General features: G+C 40.4%; 1 protein-coding gene across 9 annotated transcripts in view; it reads left to right on the plus strand.

Annotated features, from left to right (window-relative positions):
* Positions 1-24,890, plus strand: part of spri (sprint) — a 163,902-nt gene that overhangs the window by 97,569 nt on the left and 41,443 nt on the right. For 2 of the 9 annotated variants that reach the window (XM_043428634.1, XM_043428639.1), the window contains exons 1-2: positions 18,070-18,400; positions 22,798-23,345. The exons of 3 other annotated variants lie outside the window; for them this stretch is intronic. In XM_043428634.1, the coding sequence (XP_043284569.1) occupies positions 23,215-23,345 (131 nt within the window). In that variant the 5' untranslated portion in view covers positions 18,070-18,400; positions 22,798-23,214. Of the gene's footprint in view, positions 1-18,069; positions 18,401-21,684; positions 22,484-22,797; positions 23,346-24,890 lie in introns of those variants that run through there. 4 more of the 9 variants (XM_043428636.1, XM_043428638.1, XM_043428635.1 and 1 more) reach the window with 4 other exon arrangements.

Consider the following 24,890-nt stretch of genomic DNA (forward strand, 5'->3'; position numbering starts at 1 on the left):
ATTTTTCTTCTCGGTAAGGTTTCTTGGCAACATGTTATTTTCCCTTCTTGTCCGTTGTTGACTTTTTCCCGAAAATTCAGTTGAAAATTGCGTGTCAAAATGGAATCGATCTCGAGCTTGCGTTATTGCTAGAATCGGACTTACTCGCGCTGCGCTGTGCAGAGCATGGACGTGCAATTTATTAGCATATTTCTTGATCTCACGATAGTATTCCTCATTTGAAAAATACACTGGACCACGATTCCATGGATTCATTAAAATACGTGAGTGAGGTAAATTGGATCAGTAAACGTTTGCAGAAGCGTTAACTCGGGTTTGACCTTTACAAATGTCTCGTCGCTATGAACCATTACGGAAAATGATCCAAGTGCTTGTTTACTGCAATTATAACGACGATAAGCCAATGAAGACGAGTCCGAAGTTGTGAGGATTTGGGAGTGTTACGACGAGAGGGCAAAAAAGCGAAACTTGAAAGGCGCAATGAAAATAAACGCACGTGGGTGTGAAAACGATCGAGAAATGTGTGTTGCGTGAAACACATTGAGCGATTTTACTGACAAGTTTATAACGCCGCACCGTCTTGATGATCGTTGAACCGAAGGGAGAGAAAAAGTGCACGATTTTATGGTGATTAACGTTTATCGTTTCCGAACCAGGATTCGGCTGTGACAAAATTTTTTTCTTTTAATGATTCAACGCGTCTTTTTACTATTTAACGATAAACGGCGGGGAGAAAAAAATTAATGAAGCACTATTAATTAGCCTCCTCGATGGTGATAATAATCGAAGCTTCGTTCTGCTTCAATTGTTCCCCCACTTTTCCTCTCCTTGTTTCTTTTTACCTCCAATTTTTTTCATTTGCTCTATTACTTTTACTTTCGCGTTCGTTTTAAGTTCTCGCTTTTATGCCGGACTCTTAACGAACCACAACCCTTTTCCATGGACTCTAATTGGCACTGGCGCTCGGATTTCCACTCGATCAATTTATATATCACCCGCTACCGCCTCCACTATTCTTTTGTTTCTTTATATAGGGATTTCCATGGCACATGAGCGAAATCAATGTTCTTTATAAATGAAGAGAAGCCGAAAATTACGAAAAATTTATCGACGAAACAACACTGTTTGATTCATTTTGTTTTCTATCCATCTGATTATTTTCAGTGGCATTTATAAAAAATCAGAAAAAATATTTGCAGCGATGAAAGCAGTCATTTTTGCAGCAGGCACTTTCGAGCACGGGTCTACGAAATTTCAGAACCAAACTGAGGGTGTGGTCCAAATAATGTTCATTGAGAGATCAGCTTGTGGAGAGGAAAGAAATGGATGCTCTGTTTTTTCGACTTTTTGACATGAAACGCCGAGTACATAATCTGTAAAATATGCTGAAAAAGTTCGGGGAGTCCTTTTCTCCATTCATGAAGAACGAAGTTTCGTTTGGCTGATGATGCCTCTTGTCGATATATTTCGCATTCAGAGATCGTTCGATGCATATTTAAATGGATAAATTCGTAGTAGCCGTGGGCGTTTTTTTCTCCTCGGCAGCTCTTTTTTCTCTTCCGTTCTGAGATTATTAAATCCGTCTATTCTCGACAAAACTCCCTATACTTTAGCGGAGCTGGAAAAATCTTGGGGTCTCATTCGTCGTTGCAAACGAGAGAGAGAGAGAGAGAGAGAGAGAGAGAGAGAGAGAGAGAGAGAGAGAGAGAGAGAGAGAGAGAGAAGGAGAGAAAGTGAGAGCAAAGAATTGGAAGAGTAGGAAGGAGCGAGGGAGAGGAGAGGAAAATGCTAAAAGGGACAACAATGAAAGGGAGAAGCAGAGGAAAAAAGAGCGAGAAAGTATGTATTAGAGTTTAAAAAAGCACGCAAAAAAACAAGCTCGCCAAAAGGAAGAAGATGAAAAAAGATCTCAAGACGAACGTCTCCTCCTCTTCGACGTTCTCGCTTTCGTTGTTGCACGTGACTCGGAATAAATTCGATAAGGTTCCTCTTCTAGCTCTCTTGTACCGAAGCCGCAAACTCTCGGGAGCCAAACTCCCTTTTCTGCTCTTTCAGTATATCTCCGGGTCTATCTCTCTCCTTTTTCCTCCCTCTCATTCTCTCTCGAAGTCTCCTACTCCCTTTTGTGTATGTATAATGCAAATCTACAGATATATATATATGACATCTTCTCATCCACTCTTTGGTTAAGGAAACGTCGCATTGTGCACCTGCAACCCACGTACTAAATATATGCGACAGACTTTATTCGCACACCTCACACATTCAGTATCGAGTTTATTTCACCCTCAACAACATCATCCCTTGCATGTTCAATTTAACGCGGCATTCAAACGAACAGATGCTGAGAAAACATGCGAACAAAACATTTGTACGTTTGTTCATTTTCTTGCTTCGTGCACTAGGTTTAATTCAAGTATAATTCCAATAATGGTCCACAAGCGAATTTTGTATCCGTTCGGAGACAGCAATTCGACCATGATATATTGTACCTTACTTTTGAATGCAAATTAAAACAATTTGTGTCGTCAACGAAACTGAGCGACCCTTCGAAATTAAAATGTCAGTTACAAATTTTCCATGATGGAAAATAAACTGCTGATATTCTTGCATGATCTATGAAGTATTGTAAAAAAATAACTCATATTATGGGAATTTGGCAAATTAGTAGAGAACAAGAAGAAATTAATATTATACACAAAAAGTCTAGAAATTACACGGAGAGACTTTTATACGAATATTTCAGATGAATACATAGAAAAATTTGTTGTTTTGTAGCAGCGCTGTTGGATGTCACCATTCTATTACATTGCACCAAAGTGCATAGTAATTTTGATGCCGAAAGCAGTTCTCTCAAATTTTACTATGTACGACAGGCAAAATTTAGGTCTGTGACATTCTTACATCGAACGATGTATCGATATCCGAATGTCACTCGTGTCTTTGGTGAAATGTTAAAAATTGGTGATTTGGACTGGACAAATTGGTGAAAAGTCGAAAATGTTTGTATTGTTAAGTCACACCGTCCGAAAAGAAGTAAATTTTCTTTTCAATAAAGATTTATTTGACAAAGTCCGCTTATGAACGAAGCGATTGCTTGAAATTTTACCATGTGCCAGTAGTTAATTTTCATGTTTATACTCGCAACGCCTCACATAATTGGTGGGCGCATGAATTTTGCTATGTCATTGAGCAAAATTCAGTGCGGTAAAAGGGAAAATACGAAACTATGCAATTTTTCGTATAGCACAGAGAAACGATTGCTATGTTATCTCCTAAATTTTGATCTGATCATTTCATTATTTACTACGGTTTTAATCAAAATTCATTCGGTGTTGATTTTTGATACCGTACAGCGCGTTATTTACGGCTCCATGTCTAAATAACTTGTTCAAAATAACTTGGTCAAAATAACTTGTCAAAAATAACTTAAAAAAAATATAACTTTATTCAAAAATAACTTCTACATAAATAACTTCCGCAACAATAACTTTTGCAATAATATCTTTCGTAATAATAACTTGAATATAATAATCATCGCATAATGACCACTGCCGTACTGAATAAATTCTCTCAAACAACGATTATATCTGTCGTATACAACACGTTGACACATTATACACACACGTGCACACAAGTGTGAATAGCCATAGTATTATAATAGTTCAGAATATATCTTATAGTATTCTAATAATTCAGAAAAGTTATTATATTCAAGTTATTATTACGAAAGATATTATTGCAAAAGTTATTGTTGCGGAAGTTATTTATGTAGAAGTTATTTTTGACAAGTTATTTTGAACAAGTTATTTAGACGTGTCACGTTATTTACTATGGACTGTGGTAATGGTTCCCCAAACTTTTGCATCATTTGACACACTCTGTAGCGATTATTATTGTAATATCGATATGATCCAACGTTACTATAAAAACATAGTAATTTTTGCTATAAAAGTCTCTCCGTGTAAAATCATAAAAACCAAAGAAGGTAAATTTATTCTTCATTGATCGAAATTATGGCGTTTGGTATGTAAAAACCTGAAACACAGCATGAATGGTGTAAAAAAACTAGAGACAAATACATTTGTGCCCTTTGGGCAGTCACCTGTAAGATCGTGGGAATCAATGGTTTCAATTCAAGAAACAAAACGTTTTCAAATAAATGCAGAACTTGTCAAGCACATCGGATTACGAACAAAAAAAATTACAAAAGGAGAAACTTGGACGCAAAAAATTACAACCACGACAAATACAAAGACAAAACATTACAACAAATTGCGACCGAAAAAATTGGTCGCTACATTCACAAGGTAGAAAAAATCTCTAATTCATTCTAATGTATATTATATTTTATTTTACCATCGATCTGAAAAGCATCGGGAAAGCCATTGGAAATAACTTTTTTTCTGTCTTATACACTAACTGGCAGTCTCTCCTGTAACGATGTTGATTTTCTATTACACACAACACTCTTGAATTATTTTTTATAGTGCTTTTCTCCTGCCACTTTCATTATTAAAACTTCAGATATATTATCGTGATTGTCTATATTTTTTTCACAGAGTTGGAGAAAAAATCATTTCGACCAAAAAATCAGGTGTCAGCATATCACTGAGCTGACACATCCCCGATCTCAATAACCTCATTAGCATATAAAACAGCCACTAAAAGTACAAACGCTGCACGGTAAATACACTACCAATTACTAATAATATTATTTTTTTCGTCTGAAAAATCCCAAAAAAAAAAACATTTTTGAACACAACGGTGAGCTGTCACTTTACATACAATATTTTGAAGCATTAACAGTAGGTATACAATTTATATTATGAGACCAGATTTGTCACTAAACGAAAAACATCAAAAATGTGTGCGAAAAAATGCAACATTTTTTGATGAAATTAAAAAATATATGTAGTTCATATCTTTTCAATGCTTCAAGCCACAGAGTTCGAAAAGGTCGCGAACGACAGAAAAAAAATACGTCAACTTGTAGTATTCTCTAAACTACTGCAATCATTTAAGGAGGGTGGATCGCGACGATACAATGTTGCCATGCTAAACCATGTTAAAAATATGAAAAATTTCAAAATGACAAGAATTTCATAAAATTTGGTAAATGTATTCTTTAAAAATATATAAAACGATATCATTTTTTTTAGATTTTTCTACCACATAGCTCTCAAGTAATTGAACACTAAAGTTCACGTGTATAAGCATAGAGTTTACATACAGTTATACATCTCGTGCATAAGAACTTCGATTTAACACTCAATTATGCGATAACCGTGTGGTAAAAAAATTTGAAAAAAATTGTATTTGTATACTTGATACCAAAGAATGTTGTCACCAAATTTTATCAAATTCTGATTATTTTGATTTCGTGATCCACCCTCCTTAATTGTACTGATGAAATAAATTTCGAGAGTTATCGAAAACAGCTGAAAAACACTACCGCTCTGGTAGCGACTCATCATACATAAATGTACTTGTCTCTGAGTCGCTGCCGCGACTCTCGATACAAAACTATAATCCTCTTACACACATCTACATACACGCACGCACACACCGAAGATTATCAAAGTTTCAAAATAACAAACAACAAGAAATAAAGTCGTACATTTAAATGAACCCAATCAACTCGTTGTTTAAATTTGTATAAAACTCGAATGTGAATGTTTCTTCATTCGGGTCGATTTTAATTTATCTGCTGTCACGACTCCAAGGGCTCGCGCGATTTCGCTCGTTGGCTCTTCTAGTTCTGGGACAAAATTCAGAGTTGATCGTACATTCTACAGCTTCTTCCCCGAGATTGATGAAATGAAGTAAAGAAAATTGATACACGCCCTTGCGATCTGCCTCGATGTTCATGAAATCGTGCGAAATACAAGCGGTGAAAATGAACTTACTGTATAAAAAAACTTCCTTAACATATCGACTATTTGTTAATAAAATAAACTGTTATAGTAATAATCATTTAAATGATGAAGTAAAATGTAGAAAAATCAGGGATTCGAATGAACGAGATGTAAGGGATCAAGAAATGATCGAAACTGGTTGGATTCCAAGTGCCTTTAAGTGGAAGCAATCGACAATATTTTGCCGAGGCATGCATTCTGGCTGGAGAAGCTGGCAAGGATTTGACCGAGACTTTCGCGAGCCCTATTTTGCGACGAGAATCAGCAAGGCCGTACAGCAGCCACACCTTAAGCGAGGTTGCTTGTAAATCTCGTTTTCTTTTTAATTCCCTGTATCGAGAGGACGGTGGAAGCCCCGAAATTCACGGGAAACGAACGAAATGGGGCAACCACGAGAACGATTTTCACATACGGTAGGACAAGCTATAGAAAGGGTATTCGGCACTAATGAAACTGAAGAGGAATTTATCGGCGGTATAAATCGCGCCCTCGTGTTTCACGTCCTGCCTACCCTCCCCCGCTCTTTCTCCCTTCCTCTCCTTTCTCCTTCTCCTTCTTTCTCGAAGATGAGACAGAGGATTCGACGAGTCCTCCAGGGCCTCCCTTCGGTCCTTCAGACCTTTTATGCCCCAGCCTCAAGACGAAGCATGCCCTTTTCATTAACAAATGACACATCAAATTAGAGCCTTTTTCTTATCAAAGAAAATGCCTCTGTGGAACAATCGCAATAGCAAACATCGAGAATCCTATTTTTAATTAACGACTGAATAATTACGAAGCAATACTTGCTCTCCGGTCGAATAACGAGAAGCTTCGTGTTAGGGAAAATACTCGCATTGTGTGATCGGTGAGAGAAGCGCGCATAGCTCAAATGAAACGACAGAGCGACGTTCCTCTGGGAAACGTGCTAATCCAACTGGGGTTAATTAGACACAACAGATTTGCTTGGACGATTATGAGACCCTTGCTCGCTTCGACGAGCATCGAACTACGGGATGATGCTTCGTCTATATCAAATTTGAGCTTCTTGAGCTTCTAGAAGTACCGGGCTATTATAACCACTTGAATATGGGACGAGCCGTCCCTGCCTCCTCTCGCGTCGCTCTTCGCATGGATAAACCATCGTGAGTCTATCAGACTACTCTGTTATAACGAGAGGTCTCGTTAGGACACACGAGGATTCGTCTTATATCGAGAATGCTCCACAGTTTACTGTTGCATTATACCGGATGTCCCGAAAATCACGTTAAAATTAACGTAAAAACATTTAGCATTTTCTCACAACCGTACTGTCAATGCAAGATTAATTAATTAATGCGATGAGAGCACACTCAGAGGGCTGGTATAATAGCAAAGGAAAAGACTTGTTTGAACTACTTACATTCGAACATCCCATTAACCGAGGGCATATTCGACACAAAGTCGCGATAAAATGTTTCCTTTCGAGAATGTCGTGATATCATTTGTTCTGAAACAACAACAGTTACTTTTTAGCCACCTCATTTATGAACGTGATAGCACTCAACGTTCTAACGATTCGAGCTATCGTGGTTATTCGATTGATTAACTCGATGCACGACTTCGTCACGTTTAAGCGTAGCAAAAGAATTGTGGCGACCTCGCAGAGTCCATCAGAGTCAAGTAAATGGGATCGTTCGCTGATCATTTTGGATGAAAATGTCAACTCGAAACATTGCATTCCTGTGACACAATTGCTCTTTATCCATCGATGAACTGCAGTGTCAACGAAAATCCTTGTGCTCGTCAGCAGGCTATTTCCGTAAGAAAAAAGTCCCTTCAACAGCACAATCATCGAGCTCCATTGACTCATCTCGTACGGTTACGTCTTTGTGTACACACATTGAAGAGCCGAATGTACGAGAATTCCAAGAGAGTCCTTTTAAGGTCATGGCATTGAATTGAATCTGAAAGAGAGCAACCGAACAAGTTCTTCGCTTTGAAATATTCTTCTGGTCGTTTGCTTCGACGACGTAACGTACTCCTACTCTCTGATCCTCTTTTTAGTATCTACGTAACTTTTACTGCACTGTTGAAACTCGCAAAATCTTTAAACCCACACACACATCACGCAGGAACCCGTGAATTATTCGTCGATGAGATAACCTCACGAAACAATTCTTGTTCGAATAAAACGAGACCAACGTTCTTATGGAAATTCCAATCATGGATTACGAATCTTTATCAAACTTCAAGGATACTCGAACTTTATTATCTTACTTCATTCCTCGCGTGACATTTCTGTTTTCTCATTTTTATATATGCCTTTCCTCTGCACGTGAATCTTAGTTTCTTTAACAAACATTTCATTTTTCGTCGAAACGTTTTCTCGTTCGGTTATTTCGTTTTTCCACCGCATCTTTTAACGCTCCTCCGCGTTTCTAATATAACGCGGAAGTTTGCAACGTCGGAGCTCAACGAAATGATCTAAAAAAAACTCTCCAATAATTCCAATAATTCTCCAATTTCGTTCCCTGCCGAATTCCCAATTCGTAGTTTTTTAATCTACACCGATGCTTCATGAAATAAAAAATTGGTGAATTACAAAGGTTCATTTTAATTTCGTTCATTTTGTTGAACTCCAACGTTGCAAACTTCAGCGTCGTCGTTTCTATGGGCAACGACGGTAGTTCAGGCAAGGTTTCAGGGGTCCACTTTCGGTTTACATCTCTTCGTAGCGAAAGTTTTTATCTTTTTCTTTTTAATTGATTTTTCGGAGAAGCATGTACCGAGCAAATAATATATATAGAGATTCACATCGACGTGTGAATTCGCATCGTCCCAGCACTTCGGAAATAGCTCGGACGAGCCAGAGTTCGCCACGTGCGTCAATGGTTACTTTTTAATTAAAAGTTTCGCTAACCAGTCAGGTGAAGAGCGTCGTGTACGTGTGTGCACACGTTGACGCTGGGATGTCTGGCTGGTTTTTAACGAAGTGCCTCATTCGCCAAATACATGGGAAAAGCTGATGACTCGTCTACGGTTTTGTGAGACGTACACGCTCGAAGAAAACCGTGTCGCGGGTCGCCAAAAGCCGGTTATAGACTTTCGCTCTCTTTCGATCTACACATCCGGCCTCTTCACCCTTCATTCATTCAATATTCGGGACACTCGAGTTCATTCCCCCGGTAGGCGCCGAACTCGATTCAGAGTCGTGATTAAAAATAGTGTCGTTAGGTTTGCCCGCATAATCGAATATGAAAGAGTCGGGAGGAAAGTTTAATTTATTTCTGTCCGAATATATTTGTACGAAATTGCGTTGTGAAGGAACGAGCCGAGAGGTGGAGGCCGCGAGAGAATCGGACGGGCTTCGTGTCAGGGTGGCGCGATTCGGAGGCTCTTTCTCCAAAGGGTGCGAGCAGCGTATCGCTGCTCGAAGCCTCGGAGAGCAACCGTGATCGCGCGATCTCTCAATCTCTCACTTTTCTGCGCCGCGCCAGCCCGGCCGGAGGGTTAAGGTATAGCACGCTTCAACCCCCAACCCTCTACGGGTTTGTCGGGTTAGACACGGCCACAGTCTCGCTATTAAGCCCATGGGATAAGACCTTAGCACTTCGGCGTAGCCGCGCGCGGCCAGAAACCAGGCGCGAGAGAGAGAGAGAAGGCCGAGGGAACGTCGCACCGCTAATTAAATTATACCGAAACTGCCGGGGCTATACGCTGCTGGAAACGGAGCAGAATCTCCGAGGAAACCAGTTGACTTCCTGACGCGTCAGCGAAACCTCGAAACTAGAAAAAAAAAAGCAGAGAGGAGGGAATGAAATGGAGTAAACGAGCGATATAATACCGGGGGAAATTTCCACCCGAGAGCGTTCACTCCCCGCGGTTGAATGATACAAATAACCTGCTCGTATACGCGGGGGCGAAAAACATATCCGTGCGCGACAAAAATATCTGCAGAATTACTCTTGACGCTTTCCAACTTTCTCTAGACACTTCCGGATGAATATAATAGAGTATGAGAAAAAACAGAAGAGAGGAAAGCGAGGATCGGAAGAGTGGAAGCCGGCGGTGCCGCACACGCCCCAGGGATTTCACATTCCGCCGAAAGAAACTTGACGATTTTCAAGAATTTTAACCGCCCCGTTATCGTTGCGCGCGCGAAAGGAAAACAGCTGAAGAGGAAAGTCGACGCGACAAGAAAGAAAGAAAGAAAAGGGGGGAAGTAGCGGCAACGCCTGAAAAGAAAAAAACTTGCGCAACCGGAGACGAGATTAAAAGTGGAGAGAGGCTGTGGCAAATTGTTGCAGTCGGACAGAATAGCAGCTCTGGTTCACATGTAAAGGGGAAAATGAGGGCGGGAGTGGGAAGCTGCTGCGGTAAGGGATGTAATCTCGGACGTGACCCGATTTTGTTATACTCCCAGATATTGCCATAGAGACCGAAGGAGAAGGAAGTTCAAGGGACGAAAGAACGAAAGGGACGTCGAATCGAAAAGCTTCGCGACGACGCCGAGCGCTGCAATTTCCCAGAGACACGCGTCTTCATTTGACGAAATGTCCTGCAGACTCGAACGGATCCCCGGTTTCTTTGAGTCTGCTGCGACTCTTCGCGTCGTCTCTCCTGAAATCGTGCTGCTTCCTCGCGCCAGAAAACACGAACGATTCGTTGTTTTATCACTGGAGATGAGCAGGTTGCAATGAATGATGAAAATCTACCGCGGTTTTCCCGGACTTTCTCTCAAGCTAAATCACGTTTTTCAAATGTAGCCTGTCATTTCGTCAGTCTGGTGAATCCTTCGATCGAATCGCTACCCGCAACATCCAACAAAAAGTGCATTCTCTTCCTCCCTTTTTCTCAATACAAGAAGCCTCGTTTTCGGAGATTGCTTCGAAACAATGGCCCACTTTGGGACCATTCTTAACTCACGTATTTCCACGAATTCGAATCCTCGTCTTGCTCTCGCTGGTAAAACCTTTAAATAAGAAAATCCGATGCTTCGGAGGGTCGAGGCTTTTATTTATCACGGGATTTTCGGCCTGGTGTCTCCAGCCGTCCTCCTCACCGGGTGGACCGCAACTGCGAGGCAGCCAACAAGTTGCACAACGGAATAAACAACTCTTGACCGGAACTAACGTCGCGTCCTCGACTTCGTACAGCCTTACTCCTATTTTCCTTTCTCCACGACGAAAATAATGGTGGTGCAAGCTGAAGGGACAGCACGAAAGACATTAGCCTATGGAATAGCCTCGTTCCAGAGGAAAGTACGACCCTTAAAGAAACGCCGGACCAACGAGGCTTCTTTATTTCTCTCAAGTTTCGACCCCCGTCCACAGAATCCCTCGGGATAGGAAATAAGAGACAAAATATGTGCCCTCGTGGTTCACAAGGGGATGAAGGGACGTGCGAGGCGCGAGGGAGATCGGAGAAGCGAGAAAAGTGTTCCTCATATTTAATCTTCGCAACTCTCTCCCTCCCTCTTTCTCCTTCGTTCCAAACCTCATTTCCTCAGGACTCGTACCTCGAGTCGGAAGATATGGTAATAAATGTTCACCGATTTGTCCTGACGTAGACTCCCAAAACTGGCAAGAAGATGAGACATCAATTTTCTAACCGGGTCACGAGCAAGTTTTTTACTCACGTCCGAATCGCTACCGTTATTCGAAATCCAGGGGAGTGTTTTTTCCTCTTCAAGTGCTACTGAATTCAAAATTACCGTGGGGGAAACTCATCGAGAGCAGTATACCAAAAAAGAAAAAACTCAGCGCGTAAACGCCTCTTCCTGCTCTCGACCTCTGCGCGGTAACGAGTCGTATGTGCAGTGAATAAATTGTTCTGCGCTTTCGTGAATACGAGCATACTTTTTATTCTCATTTATTCCACCGACTTGAGAGAGAGAGAGAGAGAGAGAGAGAGAGAGAGACTCGCGGGTGAGAAAAGCCGCGAAGGGGGACGAGAAAACGAGTCTCGTATTTATTTGGTCGCACCAACCGTGTAATCCGTTAAATTTATACCGTCGCAAACTTTTTCAACAGCTCTCTTCATCCTACGCCGTATACACTTCGGTTCTACTCTTTTTCGCTGTAGCTCTTGCGACAAAGACGACGGCGAGAGCCTGAAGGGCCTAGCGAAGATCTTAAAATATGTTTTACTTTCCCTCTCACTGTTGTTCTCTCTCTTCCTTTCCCTCTTTCGTTTCTTCGTCTTTTTCTCCGCCCCTCGTTTTTGTCTTCGCCTCTGCGCCCCTGGATTTCAAATGCGCTCTTTTATCCGGCACTAGATTATTCCATACGCTCTATGAACTCGTAGCACCCAAAGAAAGCCTTAGTTCCTAACATTTCGGAGTTATTCCGTCGTCATTTTTTTTTTCGTCGAAATAACCGCAAGTGAGCTGCACATTGGGCGTTCAATACACCTGCGAAAATAAAACGATGAAAAAAAAACGTTATCAATCCCTATTGTAGTCGTCAGACCTGCACTGAGTAAAGAAATTAGTTAATTCGACAGACTATTGTTCGATCAACAAATCGTGACTAACAAAATGAAATTCCTTAAGGAAGTTGAGGCATTAGAATAATAATGATGTCACCGCTTTTAAACCGATTGCATCTTATAAAGTGAAGTGTAAAAAAAAAATCAGTTAAATTTTCAGACAGTTTAGGAGCGTCGTTGCTGAGAAAAATCAATAACAATTTGGGCCAAATAACATGTAACCTTATGGAAGTCAAGACACATTCAGTGATATCTCCGTTAAAAATGATGCTAAAAATATGAAATTTTTTGGGCAACATGAGCAAGGCTTGCTGAATAATGTCAATTTTTTTCAGATTTATTAGGAGATTTACTGAGATTATATTAATAATAATCTGTTTCCCGTGCAGTTTTTTGAGGCTAGGATCGTCACCGTTCGTGTTTTCACTGAGCTTTCACCAGTTTTTCGTCTTTTTTTCCCCAAATTTTCTTTAAAGTGTATGCAACATTGCCAAACTGTAAACTGGCCTAACTTTTGAAAGGTACAGGTCATCACTTTTGGGTAAAAAAAATGACTGTACAGCCTCGACTTCCTTAAGTGAAAAAAAATTCAATTGATTCAAACACCGAATTCGATGGCTCAAATGAATATTTTTCACCACAATAATAACACTGTCGTTGAATCAACAATGTTTATTACGTCTGCCATGATTTGGTGATCCAACAAAAAATCTAGTTTGATCGACGAATTTCTCCCGCGGTATGCACTCCTCAAAGCTATTATGGGAAAATAATTAAATTTTCCTATAAACTAAATAATATTCATTGTTCAAGGTAGAAACTTTTACCAGAGTGGTAAGTAAATTTTGATGTCCTGTAAAATGTCTCGAACATAAGCTTACAAATTGTGTGAAATCAGTGACATTTTACCGAGCATTCCATTATTTTATATGTAAAATAAATGTCCGGTAAAAGGTGGCGTACTTCTCAAAATTATTTCAATATTTATTTTGAAATATTGCATGAAGCGTCACGGTGAATTTTAGTATCTGCAATACTTACTAATATGAAACTAAAAATTCTGTCACGTATTTAAAATTTTACAGTGAATTTCCCGCTAAATATTACTTTTTAATTATCTCCGTGTAATCAATTCTTCAATGACCGATCTCAAAGTCCTGTCGATTTTCAAACTATTCTAACAGAAATAGCGACCTCCGAGTCAAAACAGGTGACCGTTCCAAACTCTTTTTTATCGTTAAATCCTGAATACGAGTGTAACAAAGTTTGAATGTAAATGGAAGGAAGAGTCGAAGAAAGCGAACACGAAACGCCCTATGCTTGTACAAGAAAAAAAGGTCGTAAGCACCTGGTGCGTTTCTCTCTACAGAACATCCTCCCTCGTGCACTTACATCCCTCCCCCGTGCCGTTCCGCGGACCATACATCGTCGTCGTGCTAGCAGTGCTGTGAAGAATTACATATTAAAACCTGTTTTATGATCCTGGATAAACCGTCTCGGAGTTTGTCCTTCTCTTTTATTTTGAACCTCCGCATCTGCGAACACCGCAAAATAAAGTTTCAATGTCTCGAGAACTTTTGAAAGATTTAAACGGAACAACTGCGAATGATAATGAAAAGGGGGTGAAAAACATGGAGCTTTGGGAGATAAAAGAAAAAGAGATCGCGGACGCACCCTTTTTTCTTGAGTCCGCTGTCTGACCAGATATCGGCCTCGAGTCTCGTAGGAGTGCGAAGAGCTCGCGATCCGTCTGTACTCACTGGTATAAGGAGTACCAAAACTCGAGGCGAATTGCTGCCCAACAAGCAGGTCACAAAAAAATCCTCCATTTATCGTTTTTAGTACTCATAATTGAGAAAAAATTGACGCATTGGGAAAGAAGAACGTTCGGGACTTGTTTCGTTCAATGCCCTCGTCAGTTTTTCTCGTTTTTCTCAATGATCCTCCCACTCGATCATCTCAAATCGATCAACAACTGAACGATTCTACTTTGCAAGGGATTGGTCTCCTCTACCCGGAGCTTCGTGATTCTCACAGCTCAGGTGTGTCTTTTGCAGTGCTGAGTACATTCAGCCAGCAGCAGATATGAGCACAGAAAACACACACACACACACACACACACAGTGAAATTGTAGGACGAAGAAGCCACGAAACTGTCTCCTGTTCCACTATTTTTCACCGTATCAACGCGATCTCAGTCTCGAAGTCGTAGACGAGAAAGAAAGTCTCTTTCTTCATCACCGGAGGGAAGTGGACGGTAAAAACGAGACGTTGTGTTCCAACATCACAACTGCGTGGGAACAAGCCTTTGATACCGTGTTATCTGTAAAAAAAAATGTATAGGACCTTCCAGATGAAATCGCTTCACTTTTTCCTCGGAGGATATTGACCTAACGGATTATGTTTCTCCGGATCGAAATTCCAGGAGCGAAATAACTTGCAGCATCGCAATCGTTCCGTTCGATATTTATTTTACAAATCGACGCGGTGGTACGCGCACACGACGATTTGACAAAGCGACCATAAAAATACAGATATTAACAACGAATCGTTGCAATTGAAGCGAAAATCGAGTCAGCGAAATGAAGCAGCTGAAAAGTTGAAAACCGATCAGCGTCCTCGTTTTTAAGGGGATGGATCAGCGGGTGTATCGCAGCCGTGAGTGCGGGAGATATAGCTGCAAATTTCGAAATCGAAATTCTTTGAGACAGTTTGACCGATTGAAAAAAGGCTTTGTCAGTCGATTTTTGCCATCGTCCTGTGTAGGCTGACAGAGCCTTTTTTTAAGGAAGTTGAGGCATTAAAATGAAAATGATGTCATCGCTTTTAAACCGATTGCATCTTACAAAGTGAGTGTAAAAAAAATGCTGCAAATTAAAATTTGCAAATTGCTTCATCAAGATGGTCAAGATGCACGATGCTCAAAGCTTACTCTATGAGGTGCTATATTTTTCATTTTGGCTTCCTCATAGAGGAAGCTTCGAGCATCTTGCATCTTGACCATCTTGAGGAAGCAATTTGCAGCATTTTTTTGTATACAAGGAATTAATGTATTTTCTCTACCTTCTTTTACGAACTTTAATTTATCTCTTTGTTTAAATTCATAAAAAAAAACTAAATGACGAGCCATCAGAGAAAACAGTTTGCAACTTTCGATTTTCATCATTTTTCTATTTACATTGAAATTAAAGAAAATTCCGACAACTTTGCTGGAAAGTATAGAGGAAGTACAGAATTATACACAATATCTTATAAAAATTCCAAAAATTGAAGCGGTTGGACGATTTTTTGAAAAACTCATATATTTTCGTAAAATTCAAAATGTCATAAAATTTGAACCGCTCAACCAATATTCCCCAAATTCAATACCAAACTTCCTATTATGATAGTCTATTTATAAAAAAAAATTACTAATAAATCTCCAAATTTTCGAAAGTTAGAGCGTCGACACCCTTTTTATGAAAATTTCAAAACGTCGTCAGATTCGTAATTTTTTACAAATTCTGACAAAATTATCAGAGAGTGAAGAGCTTGTATAGATTAACATCTGTGCAAAACGGTAGCCCTGTATCTCAAACCGTTTCCGAGTTATAAGCGTTTGAATTTTGCAGTGCCATCCGGACATTTTTTCTAGATATGATTTTTCGATGTTTTGGAACATTTTGAGCACATTGACATTGAAAACTGGAAAAAAAAATTTTTCATCTTCACAAAGCTTCCTCGATGAGGAAGCAAAAAATCAGTTAAATTTTCAAATAGTTTAGGAGCGTCGTTACTGAGAAAAGTCAATAACAATTTGGGCCAAATAACATGTAATTTTATGGAAGTCAAGACACATTCAGTGATGTCTCCGTTAAAAATGATGCTAAAAATATGAAATTTTTTGGGCAACATTAGCAAGGCTTGCCGAAAAATGTCAATTTTTTCAGATTTCGACTGAGCTTTCACCACTTTTTCGTCTTTTTTTTCCCCAATTCTTCTTTAAAGTGTATGCAACATTGCCAAACTGTAAACTGGCCTAACTTTTGAAAGATACAGGTCATAAATTTTGGGTAAAAAAAAGACTGTACATCCTCAACTTCCTTAATCGGTCAAACTGTCTCAAAGAATTTCGATATCGAAAATTCCAAGTGAGCTTAATCGACTGATCCATCACCTTAACAGCAACTTGTAACTTGTGTCACCGAATGTTTCCGTGTGAGCTCGACGTTGCCCTCAAAAGTATTTCAAGAGGCACGCGTTCATATTTCACGACAGAAACGTCACTGATTTCTCCAGGCGTGTATATTAATTTTTAATATATTTTCAACACATATTTATATCTAACTGCTACGAAACGAAGATTCTCCTGCTCCATGATTTTGTGAGCCACTCAAATGCTCGTTCGTTCCAGCAATGAGTATGCGCATTCATAAATGGCATGGCCCACTCGCTCATTCGGCATAGAGAAAATATCCATCGCGAACTCACCGCGGGTTGCCTGATGGCTTCGTATAATGGCGTAGATGGCGCACGCGATAATCAGTGCGTGTCGGCATTGCTACCGGATTAAACTCGGCCGACGGTGGTGAAGCTCATCGCGCTACGAACGCGCGGCGTTGAAGAGATTGCAGAAGAAAAATTCAGCTCCATTTCTATGTATATAAAACGCATTCAGAGCTGGATAACGAACAGGGCGTAAACATCGTGAAATTTCGTGCGAAATCCTCGTGGTTGCGATCTTCTGACTGGCGTCATTCTATAAATATATTAATGCGCATGAAAGTGTGTGCACAAGATGTTTTTATATCCATAATGGAAGCGTTCATGGATCGTCGAGAGGTTTCCTTGTAGAACGGAACGAGAGTACTCAAACCAGTAAATATAGTCTCGTACCAGTAGGTTAATGCACACGTGAATCATTTGAGTTTCCTTGGAAGCTTTGTCGCTTTTTAACATGTTTTTTCCTTTTCACTGTTGCCGCACGAGGGGAAAATGTGCGGTGCAGCGAGTCCGGGCCTCCGTGCAAAGTGACTAATCCCAGGAGCACACGGCTCGCGCTTCATATCAATATCGATTTCCGTGAAGGTGCATGGGATACGACAGAAGTGTCATTCACAAATTACGTGCTGTTTTTCCCCCTTCTCTGGCTCTCGAGAAATTTTATATTTTTTATCTGTTGCGTATTCGGAGCATTTGCTACATTTTTTTATTTATACGAACCGGGGCTTTGACGATTCTTACAGGCACTTTCGACTCGGCGTCTCACAGTGGATGCGCAGTTATTCAGTTGTTTTTCATCAAATGATCTTTGCAACAAAGTCGAGGCGCCACTTCCGATGAAAAAATCTCGGAAAAACGGCCTTTTTTCTCAAGTTTCGTGGACGAGGCCGGAATCATTGGAAAATAGAATATTCTGAGGAACAATAATCTTGAAATTTGGGTGTAAATAATTGCCGAGTATCGCAAAATGGGATGTGAAAAAAGGTACGGAAATGAGTGACGTACACAGCGGAGCATGTTTCGGCTCGAACTGCGCCTGCGCTCGCCCCCACCAGGTTACACGGTGTATTACGATCGCTCTCGTCCGGCAGTAAGGTTGCTGCACACAGCGAACGCCGAAGGGAAGGGACGAGGAGCGAGGGGAGGGAGCGCAGCAGCGAAGATCCGACCGGCTCTCGCGGTTAGGGCGTCGCGACGCCACCAGTACGACGTCGGCGGTCGTCACGGTTTGACATAATCGCTGTTACTACTCGCGATGTTATCTCGGCCAAGCACGAGACTTTTTTTTCAAACAGTTTGACTTGAGAAGGAGAGAGAGAGAGAGAGAGAGAGAGAGAAACGGAGTTTCGTGGGTACAGCGATAGCGATTAATCAGTAAAGTGACTCAATGTGACTACTTTTATTGAAATAAGTAATAATAATGAATACTCTCGACGTATTCAGCGAGCCGAATTGGTCAAACCGAGTGCTACGATTCGTGGAGACAAATCAATTGATTCATTGACTCATCGAGTTAGCGCAAACCTCTCGTCATTTCGGCCGATTGTTTCGTAAGATCTCCTCACTGTTTGGTCGAGCGAAGAAACTGAGTTTCGGGCCCAAAGTTATATCAATCAACGATAAATCGCTTCGTGAGCGTAGAAAAAGCGGAGCTTCGATTATTGCAGTCAAACTGTTCGATTACTCGGTTGAGATAATTGTCAAGGCTCCACAACGAATTCCATTGTTGGGAAACAAATACTCGCGGAATTCTTTAAAAGATATCTCCCAGACCTCCGGAATGAACCCACGCACTTTGTTGCTTTTTTTCAATCCTCCTCGAGGCAAACTGCTTTGCCTCTAGTCAAAGATCACGTTGCTCTCGAGCCTCTCTTTCTATCTCAACATTCGTTCGTCGTCTTGACCACTGAGTCGCCACCTAATACACATTCCGTTCACTCCGAGTCCCGGCCTCTCCTCGCACACTTTATAAAATCGAGGAGTCCACTCCTCCAAAAATTCTCGAGCAAACATCACCGCGTGAGTGCTCCCAATTTCGTCCGGGCAAACATAAGTGTTTGTGCTGCTCCTCGTCTCGGACACGTCACGCGGCTCTTAACAGGGATGTTGGCCACAGTTTTATTTAGATATGTCTCCCGATTTCTCCTCGACTCTCCTCAATATTAACCGTGCTCCAATATTTTTCTCTCTTTTTTTATTATTTTTTTTTGTTTTTTTGTTTTTTTTTTTTTTTTTTTTTTTTTTTAATTTCCTTTCATTTGACGTTTATCAGGGATCTAAGGAGATTGATGTACTGCTCGCTAATTAACTATTTCTAAATATAAAAGCCGAGTATCTAGAAAAACTGATCTTGTGACCCAAAAATCATGGCCTATTAATACCGATAAAATTAGACTCGCAGTCTCTTGTACGATCTTGTACATAATCGTAGCAGCTAATTAGAAGATTAGCCGAACAAATGATTTGATTTCTTAAAGGACGTTACGCGGAAAGCTAAAGGGCGTAGAAACGGCAGTTATTTCGGATATATTTAGCAGCTGTGGGAAGTCCGGCTCACACGTGCAGCGTCTCAAGGTCCCTCGCCGATTTCTTCACTCGATTTCTCAATAAGCGATAGTCGCTTTTTTACTACCGAATTTTTTCCAAGCGTGACACCGAAAAAGTAAAGTTGCGAGCTCGGAAAACTCGGTGGGCGAAACGAGCATGCGACGATGGGAGTCGGCGAATGTGAGCCGCGCTCTCTGTAAGTCATCGGATTAAAGAAACGTCAAGAAATAACAAAATGAAAAAAAAAAAAAAAAAAAAAATCACAATTTTGACGAGACTCGTGCAAGTAGAAAACGAAATAATCAGAGCTTTTTTAACCATCGAAAATATTCCTTCAAGCCGCTCGTACTTTTCTTTCACTATTCACGAACAATGAACGATTCAATGTCATTCTGCGGATGGGCAATTCCAGTTCCTTCCCTAAAATGATTTGGATTAGCTCATTTCTCATAGATTTTTCGCAATTAAACGTCTCGGAAAAAATAACTGAATACACATCACCTTAAGGAGTCTCATTAAGGCGGTATATTGATGAAGAAAACGATGAAAAAGTTCGAGTATTTCATGCGTGACACGAACTTCCCAGCGTTAAATTTATCCGCGGCTTGTAAACGTCCAATTACTTCTCTTCGTGATAAACGTACCGGAGGAAAATGACGAAATTTTGATTACACGTTTAATTAAAGGTGGCTAATCGTTGTAACGATTGAAACACGACAAACAGCAAGTAACCATTAAAAACTTTACTCACCATTTCAAATTTCAGCTTATATTTAATTACTTTTTTATTTCATCTTGCAAAAACGATTTTCCGCACGTAAAATCGGATCGTGAGCCCGAAAAAGCAGCCCTTTACATGCATCGAATGCATGTAAGGGCATTTTTGTCACTATCCTCGATCGCAGTTACTCCGCATAAACGCAATTGAATTCGTTGAACGAATTGATAATCCAACATTCTGATTAGTATGACGCTGAAGTTTCCAACGTTGGAGTCCAACGAAATGATCGAAAAAAACTCTCCAATAATTCCAGTAATTCTCCTATTTTGTTCCCTGCCAAATTTCCGATTCGTAGTTTTTCAAGCTGCACCAACGATTCGTGAAATAAAAAATTGGTGAATTACAAACGTTTTTTTCGTTCATTTCGTTGGACTCCAACGTTGGAAACTTCAGCGTCGTCTGATTAGTCACGATCTCGTTATAATAATAATGGTAACAAAACCGCTCTGCTGGGACGAACGTGCATCGGACTCGTGAGTTTAGCAACATTGATGTAGGATTTTTTCGCACTTGAAATCGAACATCGATAACCCTGCGGCGCTTCTCGCCATTGAGCCAAACCGACACGTGCGTACGGGGCATGCATTCCTGCCAATTGCTTTCAGACTTGTTTTGCCCTCTCTTAATCCTCAATTACGTCACATATACACGTACACAAATAAACGAGTTTGTATACAGATCCGAATCGAAGGTATAAACGCGTTTATATGAGAATAAATCGTTCCGAGTTATTTCGTTACGAAAGCGAGAAATTTAATGACGGAAACAGAGCACGAAGCGATGTTTGAAGACTGAAAAATATTCTCGAGGTCTCCAATGAATAATAATTATGTGCAATTCAATCGCGACGATCGAAAGTTTCCTTGGTCGAAATTCTTATAAATCCGAACGAAGCCGACAAAGCAGGATTGGCCTAAAATTCTGACACCACTGAAACGAGAATATTGGAAAATGATTTGTTGGAAAAATTCATATCCAACCGCTCGCATAATCGAATCTGCTCTCACGTAATCGCCGAGTTTATCACGCGCGATTCATTTTCACTAATAATTTGCATTGAAGAGCGTGTGAAAAAATGAGGGAGCAATAAAAGTGGTCGAGGGATTGATCGGACGAAACAATTGAATGATTTTTCCGGAGGTTTTGGGGCGAAAATTCATCCCACTCGTATTTCATCGGTGGCTGCTCTCGTCCTCTCTGCAACCCCCGAGTATAACTCAACCCCAAAAGCCGATATTTCCACTCGACAGTCCCGCTCGTATATACCAACACACAAGCAGAGAAAGAGTTTATGTGATTCCCGATTGAAATCACGAGGCACGAGGCAGGAGGGAGAGGAGAGAGCGCGAATCAGTTTAGGGATTGTTATGGTTCACGTAATTAAATTGACGGTTTGTATACAGCTATAGCTACACGCCCAGAAACGTATTCTGATTCGTTAGCTCTCGGAGGTTTACGAGCTTCATGCCGATTTATACCCGCCGAGCACACAGCTCTACTGCTGCTTTGTCAGCGGCCTACCGGAACACCTGTTGTCCGCATGATTTTTACTTTTCACTCGCCCTTTTCTCTTCCGCAATACAATCAGATTGCCAGCTACGGACTCACCTTTTATCACTAACTGCAGCCGAAATTTTGCAAACACTTCAACATTTTCCTATTTTTTTCTTCGTCTGCTCTCCGAAACTCACAAAACTCTTCGTCATTTGGTCGTTTGCAATTTTCCCCTATTTCAGGGCTCAGTCCACTTGGAAAACTGCTTCTATCCTTCAGGGCGAGCTTTAACTGCCATTCCGAATAATCAAATCCACCATTCGTGTATTCGCTGCTTCACCCATTCGTTTGAAACTTCATTGAAATTCATTCGAAATTCATTCAGCCAATCGACGAGTAGAAAACACACTGCTCACACGAATCGAAATTTTTCGATATTTTTCTCAGCAAGATTCACGAAAAATATGAGACGAATCGTGTGTTGAATGGGCATCGTGGCAAATGGCCGAAAAAGCGAATGAAGACGAGCAAAAGGATCCGAAGGGGAGAGCGTAAGCCTGAAGGGCCTGACGAGGGATCGAATCAGTCGCTGGCCAAAAGGGCTACCATTTCGTAACCGTTCGGATGCAAAGAGGGAACGATTGAAGTGAGAGAGACTCGACTTTTCTGCCTACTCTCTATACGCCGATTAAACTCTATTGCGAATGGCGCTCAATTAAATCGAGATAGAGGCGATCTAGTCGTTCTTTTCTGCTTGTTCGCTCAATCGCAACTATTACAAGCATACATACGAAGCAGCCTACATACAAACGTATGTGTACATTTATTTCTCTCCCTTTGCCTCTTGAACTTTGTTGTACACTCGAAAAACCGTTCCTCTGCCAAGTTTCACCGATACTTCGAACCAATGAAATGTTATCGAGGACCTGAAACTTTTATTCCTTTAGAAATTGCTTTCCCTCGTGAAGCAGATGAATTCCCCTACAATAAAACCGACATAAAGTATTTCATTTTCGAATAATCCTTGACAATTATCGTGGGAAATTAGCAACGAGTCATCGCAGTTGACTCACTCAGTAGCGGCTGCTCTCTTGACCACATTTTTCAATTTCATTTATCTTTTAGTGTGTCAAAATTAGGCGTGTTTGCCGGGTCGTCGAACAGTTGAAAATGGCGTCTTTCGAAACAATATTCAAATAACGAAGACCCAAAATATTGCTGTATTTTCTCGTTTTACAAGGAGAAGAGCTTTCTTGTACTTTGATATTAATGACGAAGGATTTAAAATCTGATGATTTTGAGACCGATTTATTTTAAAATCTATTACTCAAGTTCTCTCGACAATTCCAATGACATTTATTCATCGTTTATCGGCCCCCAACAGATGTTCCAATATAACGAACAACCGTCGACAGTCAAAGTTTAAAAGTGCAAAAGAAACGGACCAAAGTTCAGGCCAAATCGAAACACAGAGAATCTCGCTTTTCATCACCCAATGAGCGAATGAATAAATAACAGTGCGCGTATGTGCGGAGGTGTAAAATGTTGCCACCAATACTGAACAATATCAATGGGGGAATTCTCTCGTTGTACACGAACTCGAACAACGGAGGGAGAACTCCGACTTCGACACGTGCTGTGAGAGGTCGTTACGCTGAAATCGGCGTCAGGAGGTAAAAAAAAAACACGTCTATTCTACCGTTTAACTCTCATTTTATCAGCGAAAGCCATTTTCGATTATGGAAATTCGCGATGCATTTCGTTATTTTTCATGAAATTCCAATTGGTGTTTTTAAAAACAGTAAAATTCTGAACTGACTAATAATTTTAAGATCCATGAAAGTATGAGGATCGAGGATTCGTTAGCCGGAAGAATGATCATTCCTTTTTCAGAAAAAATAGAGGAACGTTGACACGATTGTTGTGAAAGTCATCGAAGTTTGTTCAGGGGCAAATTGCCTGAAGGAAAAGTGGATGGAAATGGTCCAAGGACGAGGATGAATCGACGCAATAAGCAACATGGATTTAATCAGTAGCTAATACGAAGTATGATAATAAAGTGGCGCGATTAAGGAGTCAGGAAAGAGAAAGTGAGTTTGTGTTGCGAGCTTAGAGAGGAGGCATTGGGCGATGAGCAAAGCCCAATATAAAAGGCCATATAGAAGAACGTAGAGGACCGCAATAGTGCGGCAACGAGGAAGCCCCTTCGGTTTATTCTTCGTCGTTAAGCTGCTTAACCGTAAGCTCCGACCACCCCCTTATGGCTCACTCGCACCCTCTCTCACTTTCGCCATCAACTTTCTGTCTTTTTCCACTTGGACGTAACGTCTCACTATATTATTTAGGAAACGCTCGTTCCATTTCGTATCTCGATAAGATTCTCGTTATTTCTTTTCGTCACTGCTACGCAATGACGATGAGATGAAACTCTTTTCCCTTTCTCTCTCTTTATCTTTCCATCATCATAATTCACCAGTAGATAAAAATCTCCGGAAATCCCAAGACGAATTACTCATCTATAAAAACTCTGGTTTATTGAGATTCGTCAATTTAATCTCGATGATTGGACCAAAATTACTCCCTGCTGGGACAAACTTTCGAAACTTTCTGCTTCTAATTCCTCGGATTAGTCGTTTGCTATCGACCAGTCACGGGCATCAATTTTTGAAGTCGTTACTTCGTTGATTAAAGTTCATTCTCAACGCCTTAGTCACTATAAAAAATGCAATTTACCTCGTCATCCAGGAGTTATTTATCATGAGATTCGCACTTTACTTATTCATGCAGTCAGACTTGAACTTTCTATTCATCACGCACGCGCATATTTCCTTCATAAATTGACTTATACGAGAATATATTCACTGGGTTTTCGTACTTTTCTATTATTCTTTTGCGTCAATTACCTTCGATCGATCAATTTTTCTCAACGAATTGATTTTTTTTTTTTTAATTTTGAACAACGCGATCATTAAATTTTCATTAAGGAGGGTGGCTACCGACGATACAATGTTGCCATGCTAAACCATGTTAAATACATTAAAAATTTCAAAATGATAAGAATTTAATAAAATTTGGTGAATCTTTAGGGCCAAATTCGACAATACACTTTTTTAAAGATTTTTCTTCTGTACAGTTATCGAGTAATTGATCACTAAAGTTCAAGTGTATAAGCATAGCGTTTCCATATACCGGGCATAAGAAATCTGCTTTAATGCGTA

The sequence above is a fragment of the Venturia canescens genome, chromosome 9 (genome assembly GCF_019457755.1).
Source record: "Venturia canescens isolate UGA chromosome 9, ASM1945775v1, whole genome shotgun sequence".
Lineage (NCBI taxonomy): Eukaryota > Metazoa > Arthropoda > Insecta > Hymenoptera > Ichneumonidae > Venturia > Venturia canescens.